The 11,651-nt window shown below is 28.3% G+C and overlaps 1 protein-coding gene across 1 annotated transcript in view; it reads left to right on the top strand.

Moving 5' to 3' along the window:
• Positions 1-7,037, top strand: part of LOC105627378 (peptidyl-prolyl cis-trans isomerase FKBP14) — a 99,462-nt gene extending 92,425 nt beyond the window's left edge. The window contains exons 4-6 of the mRNA XM_012208660.1: positions 2,118-2,284; positions 6,081-6,193; positions 6,849-7,037. Coding sequence (XP_012064050.1) covers positions 2,118-2,284; positions 6,081-6,193; positions 6,849-7,037 — 469 coding nt within the window. The remainder of the gene's footprint in view (positions 1-2,117; positions 2,285-6,080; positions 6,194-6,848) is intronic.
• Positions 7,038-11,651: the final 4,614 nt, after the last annotated feature.

The raw sequence follows: 11,651 nt of genomic DNA, 5'->3' as shown, positions 1-11,651 counted from the left end.
CTTAATTATCTGCAATAATTACGTAAATAATCAACGATATCAGAATAATAATAGAATATTAATAATATTAATAGTATTTTTATTATATATATATATATATATATATATATGAATGTGTTTTCAGTAATAGGATTATGTTTTACGCATATTTTAAAACATAATTACGGTTCTTCTCGAGTAATTTTAAAATATAAAAAAGGACTGTAAGAAGGGAGTTTCATTACAGCTACAGTTTATTCAGAGAATGTAATGCCCCTTCTTCCATTCTTCATGTTTATCCCGAAACGAGAATATTACGTATAATGAAAACGAATGAAAGGAATGTTCTGTATACCTTTATTTTTCAATATAATCTCCATGGAGTACGAACTTATTTTGCTACAAGCACAAGTGAACGAAGATTATATTAAAAAAGTGTGTAGACAGAAATTCTCTTTTAACCACGCATAATTTTCATACTTCCTAAATAAAAATATTTCATGAAAAATATATTTATCTGTGATAAAAAAATGAAAAATCATAAAATAATGAGAAATCCGATCCTTTCTAGGTTTCTTTACATATTTTGCGTTTTATGTTGCATTTCTGCAATAAATACTCCGAAAAAGTTTAAAAGTTAGAATCCATTACACATGTACAATATTTACTAACACATATATTTATGTATATATGTATATATTGCGTTATATATGTATATACCGTAAAAGTATAATATATTATATAAGATAAAGGAAGATTGCTGATATCGTTATACTAATTTGTTTTTGGATTGTATTTTATTTTCGTATTTGTAGAATTTATTTCTAGTTGATTTTACATAAAAACAATAAATATATAAATTATTAATTTTTCTTCTTTAATCACCTAAACAAATTATGTTTTTTATAACTATAAATAAAATACATAAAATGTTTTTTTTCTGAGAAATAAGGAAGTGTCTTTAAGAAACATATGCGACTTTTCTCTGTATAAGTAATTGAAGCTACTTGTACATGCGTAGATTTTCTATGCTGCTTGTAAAGTATTTTGATTATCCTTCTTCATTTTTTGTTTTTTTTCTAAGAAATTTACATATTTCTATTTATGTTCATATTTTTAATTCTTAAATCAAATATTATCACACTGCATTTTTATATTGCACTCGTGCATGAAGGTCTCCATTTGACTATCTGGTTGTATGTTGCCGTGTATTAACGGCAACTTATGTGTGCGCTCGATGTCATGTCTCTTAATCATATATATAACCGTCCATGTTGAGATGCCTCAAAGGAGGCCCAGAAAATGTACAACGTCGGTTTTGCCTCGCTAGTTTCCGTAATATTCCCCTGATGCAGGAAATTGTCGATTTCGCACTGGAAATGATCGCTGAATATATATTCATTTTCTCTCTCTTTCTCTCCACCTTTCTTTCTCCATTTTACATAACGACAAATTGACATTTCTAATGATCTAAGCCTTTAGATTTGGTGCGAAATATCGAGCGTAGTCATGCAAGTTGCATTCGACGCCGGCACAATAGTGAATTCTTGGTGAAAGTTCGCGGTGCAGCGAAATGGGACTTGATTGTTCCGCACGTTTTCCAATTAGTCCGTCGCTTTTCTCCTTACGTCGTGTCGCTTTTAACTCTCGACATGAATAAGTCGTCGCGAAACTTGTTATAAACATTTTGATGTCTCGCTGAAATGAGGAAGTTTACTGTAGTTGCGCGATGTAATGCGAGTAAAGACTGAGCACGTTCTGTTATGCTTAAAAAATGAAGAATTCCTCATATCTTCTAAAGTAGATATAATATGCAAACACAGAAAGAATATTTCTATTATTATTATTATATAAAGACGATTTTCTCACATAATACAATTTATTAATATTGTATATATTTTTGCAAATTGTTTTATAATAGCATACCAATGCTTTGTGATTGAAAAAAAATGTTATGAAATAATACAAAAATAACACTTGCTTTTCTAAACAATTTTAATAAGCAACATATTTTCATATTTTCTTGTATTTTGAAATGTAAAAGATGTCTATCCAAAGAAATGTGTATTTTAATTTAATATTTTACAGTGTGATTCTAGTAGAATGTAACTCTAAGTGAGATTATCCTTTTTTTGTTACAGTTTGGATAGAGATCAACCATTTACTTTCCAGCTTGGTGTTGGACAAGTCATTAAAGGTTGGGATCAAGGTCTTCTGGATATGTGCGTAGGCGAGAAAAGGAGATTGACGATACCACCTGAGCTGGGATACGGCGAAAAGGGAGCTGGAAATGTTATTCCTGGTGGTATGCTGACATTTTTTTATTATTTTTGAATTTCTTTTAACATTTAATATTTATATTTAACGTTTTTTGTTTTTAATAATTTAATAATTTAATATTCATATATAATATATTAGTGTGAAAATATATTATTGTGAAAGATTTTCCTGGGTAAAATTATATGCTTAATTCTATAAAATAACAGACTTATTCAATAAACAATTTAATTTATTTGAAATTTTTCTTTGTAAAATAAATTCTCGTTAGTCAAATATATTGTCATATATATTGAAGTAATAATAATTTAACATATACAATTAACATATATAATTAAAAATAAAAGTATGTTTTAATATTTAATTATTGTACGTGACTACATTGAAATGACAAGCTAATAATATTTGATTTTATTCATATTTCAACATAAATGAAACAGTTTCAAATAATATGCGATGTTTAAATAAAATAGATATTATATACGTTACATTAAATTGTATTATGTTAAATTTTGTACATTATACATGGAAAAACTGTAAAAGCTGCAGTATTTATTCGTTATTATTTATCCTTTATAGAATTTACTGAATAAAATTTTTTGTAGATATTAATTAATAAGTTAATAAAAACTTTTAATATGTTTTGTTACGTGCAAATCAAGCTCTTTTTTAATTTTTAATCATCTTTAAAATTTAAATAAACTTTAATGTAGTAAATTAATTTAATATTTATTTATACACGTTGAAGAACAATATGACAATAATAACAGAATAACAATGAAGCTATTTTGGCAAATTAATTAATAAAAGTTTTTTTTATAACATGTATAAGTATATAATTTTTATAAGTATATAATTTTTTGTATAAGTATATAATTTGTATAAGTATATAATTTTTTTTTATAACATGTATAAGTATATAATTAATAACATGTATAAGTATATAATTTTTATATACTATAACAATTTGTACATTTATTAGTGGAAAAAAAGAAATTAAATTTACTACAAAAAATATAAAATTTGATTCAACACTTTATATCTTTTCAAAAAGTGTACACGTATGCCTCTAGAGACACGAATTATTTTGTACATGTGAGTAATCAACAATTGATATTTTATTTAAAATTTTTTCAATTTTTACGAATTAATAAAATAAATGCTCACAAATTAATAACAGCTACTATAATTTTATTGTACTCTCTTCTATACTCGCGAGCTAGTGCTTCTCTAATTTTTCTGAAACGTTCTGCCACTTGAAATACGCACTAGTATAGGTATATTCGACAATCAACCAGACAGCAATGGTATTCGTCACGATTAAAAAGCGTCACGCTAACGTGAGCATTTTTCAAATTACACGTTGGACCATTTTTACGCGCGAAAGGATTGGTGAGGAACCGGAGAAAGAGGAAGGGGCGATGAACACTATTGGACAGGTCGATACAAGGGTAGTCGTTAGCAGCAAAATCGAAGTCAAAAATGCAATTGCACGGAAATCCAATAAAGCATCAACCATTAAATTGAGCATCGTTGCTCGACTCTCGGCAACGCTGCAATGGCGGGATCAACAATGATAAACGATTCGCCTCTTTAGCGGGGTCTTCGCGTGTGGATAAATTGCGCCATTTCGCTCCAGATCCACCTTTTATTTTTTTATTATTTTTCAGATACATGATCTTTTCACGAGTTTATTCAAAATTAATACGTACTTCAAACGGTAAATTATGATAAGTGTAGTTATGACACTTTTATACCACTATATATATTATTTTATCATAAACATAAAGAAGCGTGAAATGTAGATGCTAATCTTAGTGTCTAATAATATTTCTATATAAATATTTAAATATATTTTTAATACTTCAAACTGTGGTCTTAAAAACATACTCCTAAATTAAAAATTGCATATAATAATATCAAAATTAAATTAATCATTAATAATAATGCTAACAAATATTATGAAATGCTAAAAAGAATTTATTACTGAAAATATTATGTCAGCCATGAATCTTAATTGATTTATTCACATAGGCATATTATACTCTTTAATTTATTATTGTTTATACACAATTTTTTTATTTTTTAAGAAATTCTCTCCTTATGTACATATATTAGTTATTGAGACAAATATTACCATATGCCTCGAATTTATTAAGATGTCCTGTAATATTTTTCCTGTAATATTTTTATTCAATAAGTAAGTTTTTTTTTAGTGTTTTAAGATGCTTGTTATTATCATTATTATTAATTATTATTATATTATTAAATTGATATATAATCAATTTAATTTGTGATATTACTATTTTCAGTTATAATTTAAACTCTTCTCTTTTTATGTTTTCAAGATTGACTAGAACTCAGCACTTTAAAGCACTTTTAAAAATATATTTAAATATTGATATATATAAATATTATTAGACCAAAGATCTAATCTCGATCATTGGCGCTTTTTTACTTAATTGATTTATTGGATTAAATGATCTAATTTAACTTATTATTGTAATTTTATAATCTACAATTCTGGTTCCTATTTGTTACGTATAATAGTTTATTATATCAGTATATATACCAAGCAATATAACTTTGCGGCCTTTTTAACTACACGGCAAACTATTGCCATCGAAATTGTCCTTCCACACGGAATGCGATGATAAAGAATACTAGAGGGAACTGCGTGCGAGAATTGGAATATTCCCATCATCCCTCTCCATTTCTCACGTCCAATTTCCACGGCGACAGTGGCTGTTACACCGGGCAGCGCATTATTATTCGCCGTATTAATTTCACTCGTTTAAGTAGTGAATAATTAAGCGCCATATTTCATTAGGGCCAGCTTAATCGCGACGGGACCATCCATAATTAATGGCTGGACGTGCCGAGCGCGCGTATGCATTCTCTCCCGTGCCGAACACTTCGTTAGCCCCTCTCCAGCTGCATTTGCTGGTCATTATTATTTCGGATATCTATAGACATTATTATTGGCAATCGAATTTCTGTATGCATTATTATTAATGTTTTGTCGTGTCTAGGTATCTGAATGTGTACGTGTGCATGATTTTGAGTTCGATTCTAAATTTAACAATATATTTTATAGCTCTTTTATTATAATTAGAATTTCTAATATCGAAAACTTTACAAAGACAATGATTGCATTCAATAGACCAATCAGCTCAGCAAAACAACATTGTAATTTAGGCTGCATTTATATTATTATGTTTTTTTATTATTTTGTTATTTACTGTTTATTTTTTTATTAATTTTTTATTTTTTTATTATTCAGATACACTTGTCGATTTGACCCTTTACTCTATAAATATATCCTAGTCTATATATCCTTCACCTACATCCGCCAAAACGTGTAAAAAGCTTTGTGCTTGACAGTAGATCGATGAGTTCTAAAAATGATTTACGAGTATTTGCCAAATCAAGATTAATAGTTTTTGCAGTAAATGGATAAACCTCTCGAAGTGGAAATCTTTTTGCATCTAAATATATATCAACTTTTTATAAAGTAAATCGTCTAAAATGTTAAAAAAATAACTGTTTTATAAAATAATTTTAACTCTAACAAAGCAAATAAATTAGATTTAAAAGAAGAGAAAATTAATTTTTTTGAAATTTTTTGCTTATTTACTTTTGAACCATATTAAAATTTACATTAGTATAATATAAATTTGCTTTAATTAACAAAATGTAAATTTCCTATTATTTAATATTAATTATTATTATTGCTCTCAGAAAATTTTTTACTACCGTATTTTTCTGTAATAATTTATATACATTATGCAAGCAATTAACATAAAAGGTTACTGTTGTTTCAGGTGCTACTCTTACGTTTGAAGTTGAACTTATGAATATTAGCGATTCACCCCCAACCGCTAATGTCTTTAAGGAAATCGATGCTGACAAAGACAACCAACTGTCTCGCGAGGAGGTGAGAGCAATGGCAAGATCACTTTAAGTTTTTATTTGGGCCATTTGTGGTGCTGGTAGTAGAAAAATAGTGCTACAAATATCTTAATATATAATATCTTAATATATATCTTAATATATATAAACTATTTGTTTTTATACACATGGCCGAAAATAATATAATATTAAAATCCATTTGTATTTTAAATGTTCTATAATACTTATAGATATATTCGTATATCATTATATATCCGAAAACTATTATATTATTTTTCATACATACTCGCATTATATTTGTACAAATAAAGTATAACAAAAAATTAAAAAGAATTTTGTAATCATATAATACTTGCTGTGATATATCATGATAATTAAAAGTTAAATAATAAATTGTTTTCATGAGAAATACATTTTACAATATTCACAGACAAAAAGAAATTTGACACACAGAAATTTAAATTAATTTTCGTATCGCAGGAATAATTTACAGTATATTAATATGCATATTTTAATCCACTTAAATTTTCTGCTGAATTACAAACTTAACAATATTAACTTTATTTTATAAATCTACATATATGTATATAATATACTTTATAGAGTATACTTTATAGTTTATGCCAATTTCTATGCAATCGTTTTAATTAATCGGTACATGGTCAATTTTTTGTTTGCAGGTGAGTGATTATCTCCGAAAGCAGGTGATAGAAGCCGAGCAAGCGGGCGCTAGTGAAAATGAAGACGTAAAGAAAATGCTGGCTGATCATGATAAGCTCGTCGAGGAGATTTTCCAGCATGAGGATAAAGATAAGAACGGCTTCATCTCCCACGATGAGTTCAGTGGGCCGAAGCATGATGAGCTCTGAAGTCTTCGTCCTTCATCATCGCGTCTCCAAGCGCCCGTTGTTGATGTCGTCTCAATCGTCGACGATATCGACGCGCCCCGCGCCATCACGTGTTCACCTCTGTATAAAATCACCTCTTCGAGTCCCCTTTCGGGTATTCCCGAAGGATCCAATGATCGATTATGCCGAGTGTACGCGTACTCGAACTTGCAAGACCAAGCAAATTTACCAGCAAACTTTTCTGATATAGCACCACTGGTATCAGCATCAGAGGGATACAATCTTTGGGAATCTCCGGCTCGTCGAGTCGTATTCGTGTTCTTGATTCCAGGAAATTTACAAGAGTAGGTGGACATTTTGATTAACAACGAAGAGCGTAAAGTGAAATTGTTTTGAAAAATTCGGAAAAAAGGGAATCTGGAAGTTTTGAAAACTATTTGACAATCCCAAATAGTTTAAAGATTTCCTTATTTTTTAATTGTTCTAAAGGTGCGATTTCACTCATTTGAAAAATCACGATTACACCCCGCGAACCATCTTATACGCACAAGATTAATCGAGAATCTGTAGAGGAAATATTGATCAATTTCCGATATAATTTTCATCTGAACCTTTCTTATATTAGCACATCTTTCTAAAAAGATTTGCAATTTTTATCGCTCAATATTATTTATTTTATCATATCTTTTATTTATCAATCTCATTTTGAAAATCTTTATACCACAATACAAAACAATTATTTCTGCAGTTACTTATAATTTATATTGCGCAGAATTATGATTCTTTTACCAAATAAAGTTTCTGATACAACAAATTTTTCGTTGACTAAATCGTGAAAATATATATCAAATCTATAATCTTTAATCAATATATTAGTTTTTTCCTTTGTTATTTTCAATTGTTTTAAAAATTTGTGGACTTTTACAAAGATCCATGAAAATTTCACGGATATTCCTAAGGGAAACATTCCGGCGGAACATCATTGTACATTTTAATACGATATAAACAAAAAAATATACGAATGTCTGCTCGAATGATTGCACTGTAGTGGCGTGAAGTGAGGCTGTGTATGTTTCGCGCTATATATATTATATAAAAATATAAAGGGAGAAAGAGAGAGAGAAAGAGAGAGAGAGAGAGAGAGAGAGAGAAAGAGAAAGAAAGAGAAATTGTGATTGAGCAAGATAAAGGTGTGATGGAAAGAGTTTTTTCTACATGATTATAAATGTTAGCATAAAAAGCATCGACGTATGGTGCTGAAAATCACATGCGTTCTGTCCTACTCTCAAAGCTTCCACCAATCTGTCCCAGTTATAACGATCCTTTGCTCGAGAGTTGCGCGCGCGCGATATTCACGTAGGAGACAAGAAGAGGATGACGAAGAAAAAGAGGAAGAGGAAATATCCCGAGGATGCGTAGTGGAGATGAATATGGTCGCTCTTACGCGAGCATCCCCCTATCGTCGCATTATTACATTTTAACTGATACGTTTTTATTACTACATTATATTGTATGTTGTTAAAGTTGGATGATGGTTAATAATAAATCGTGTGTCTCGAGCACAGTTTGTTATATAACTACCTCTTTCAATTTCTGCATCCCTGTCTGAAAGTTTATTCGCAACAGTTATAAATGCGATGGAATATTTTATGGATTTGCAATCAAATATTTTTACACATATATTTGCCACAATTAATTTTTGTACATAATGCATGACATTTCTCGAATAACTTTTTATCTCATTTTGCTTTGGAACAATAATGTTTTCGGAGATATTAATAATATTAATCATTTTTATTATTTTTTATTATTTGAAGTGTCATTATCTAGAGTGTTTAAGATTAAAAGTAAAAAATTTATTGCATTAAAAACTATTATTTTATTAATCATTAATTTTTTTATGTAAACAAGAACTGAAGAGAAAACAAAGTTTAAATTTTGGAATTTAAGAGAACTGAAATACGTTTTTAAAGCTTAGTTTATAATTTATAATTAATTAATAATTATTCAGCCTTATATTTAATCGTTTATATTATATTTAATATAAAACTTACCTTTTACATTATAAAAAAATCAAGGTTGAAAAATCCAGAAAGTATTCTGGATAAATCTTAAAACAAGATGCCTTTCTCTGAAAAAATGAAATATTTTGAAGGAAAAGGAGAATTACATATTCATATCTATTTTTATAATTGCTTTTCCTTTTATTTAAAGAATCATTTCCACAGAAAGTTACAATGAATGTGATTATGCGTTTCTACGAAACGCAATAATAAAATGATGATTAAAATAATTAAGCTGCTAGGCAGATTTATGTCGTCCGGTATGTGTTTGCTATTCGACAGGAATTCTAGAATCTAGAATATATTTACTTCGTATGCAAAATGGCTGTTTCTTCGTTGTAAATGGATCGATGCGAACAAAAGCATCGATTACTCGGAGTAGTCGCTCTTAAAAATCGATTATAAAAATTCGTCGAGGCACGTGGTGTTATGTGATTGTCAAGTCGACCCTGTCTTCCGCGATTCGAATCTTCCGAGAAGTACTGAGTACGATATATACGTAAAATGTATATAATATACGCACAACACGTGTAATAACTTTCAAAGAGGCAAAAGAAAACGTAAACAACTTGAAACTTTCAGAAATTTCTATACAAAATAAGGAAAATTTTGTAAAACAAAAAAATTTTTTTATAGGACTTACTTAACAAAAATCTATCTATAAGAACATTCCTAAATAATAATTCTTAATACGTATTCGAGATATTGTTTCTCGTCCGCGAATGACGTGTTAAGAGAAATACCTGTTCTCAATCATTGGCTTAAGCCTAAATCACCGATTAATATTTATTTAATTCAACAAAACTATAGTATCTTTTTCCTGTTTTTTTTTTGCTCATACTTATTATCCTACCTTAACAAATCGAATGACAGGTGCATATGAAGTGCACATGGGGCTTCACGCGAATATTAAATTCGACAAACGTCAGCGACGTGTCGTAGAGTCGATCATCGATACTGTCTGATCTCGGAGCGTCCTGGTAATAGGGGAAAACAGGATCCTATAGTCGAAGATCTACGACGAAGAGGTCGCAATGTTTTCACCGAGCTTCCATTGTTTCGCTTCTTCGTAGTATTAACTTTCCGTTCTTTCTTCATCTCGTTTCGTGAGAGCATGTCGTGGCCTTCGAGTATTATCACAGTCAATAGCCCTTGATGTAGGCGGCGATGTGCTTCTTCTCTTCTTCCGAGAGACCGTTCTTTAACGTTCTACGCACTGAAAGAGAAGCATAACATAGTGGTTTGCGCTAATAATATTTTTTATTTTCTCGTAAGCAAATGTGACATAAAACTTTTTAAATGAGTCACGCTTACATTTCTTTCACCTTCCTTTTACGTAATAATATACAAATTATCTTTTATAATATCTTTTTATATTAAAAAAATATTTTATATAATAAAAATATTTTATTAATCTTTAAAACAAAGAATAATTTTAAAGTAGTTCTCTAGTTTTTCCAAATATTATATAAATTAATAAATATTATATAAATATTATATAAGTTAAAAATATTATATAAAAATATACAAAGTTAAAAAATATACAAGTTTTTCCAAAATAAAAATAAAAATTTAGACGCATTCAAAAGTATTTGAGATTATTATTATATGTTAATTAATGTAAACTTTTTGCTTGAAATCTTTTAAAATATTTACTGAAACAATTTTTTTCAATTAAAAAATTAACGAAAATAAGAAAATGATATGTTATTTATGTTATGCTTCTAGTGTAGCGTCTTTGATATCATTCATTAAATTTAATATAAATTAACAAAAACACACAAAAAGATAAATTTTCTAAAAGCGTATTATTTCCAATGTGTGAAATATGTATTATGTTGAATAGTATATACATAAAACATAAGACAAGTGAGAAAATTATAATCTATACAATTGAAGCATTCCAAGAAACATGCTGTGAAAATAAAGGAAAAACGATCAGATTATAATGGCGAATAAAATTTTGATGTCACCATGTTTGGTGTGATTGTATGATCACTTTTATGTTAATCCATCACCTATGAAATGTTGAAATGTTTCCTATGCTAATTCTCTTTCATTAGTCCTTTCATCAGTTCTGTACTAATAGTTCTCTTTCATTAGTCTCTGATGTAAAATCGTATTAAGTTCAACAACGTTTAATTAATAAGCTGCAAGCACTTCAGTCAGAACTTCATACATAATCTTTAGGCTCACACGAGACTTAACTAAACTTCTATTAATTTGTCGTCAGTAATTGCAGCGATTGTTGTATAAAGGACATTCGTTGTTAAATTTCGTTCAACTTGCTGATCAAGTTTTCAATTTACAGATTAAAAGAAAATTCACAATAATTAAAATAAGTTATTATTTTATCTATCGATTAAAATATCGACATAATCAGATAAGATATTAATAACAGTATCAATGTACACAAGTATATATATATATATATATATATATATATATATATATATATATATATATATATTATATACTATATATACTACTATTACTATATACTAATAAATAACTAAAGTAATTAGTTATATTATTAGTTAGTTAGTTATTATTATTACGTAGTTAGTAGTTA

Source organism: Atta cephalotes (assembly GCF_000143395.1).
Source record: "Atta cephalotes unplaced genomic scaffold scaffold00008, whole genome shotgun sequence".
Taxonomy (NCBI): Eukaryota; Metazoa; Arthropoda; class Insecta; order Hymenoptera; family Formicidae; genus Atta; species Atta cephalotes.
This window is presented reverse-complemented; position numbering and strand designations above follow the sequence as displayed.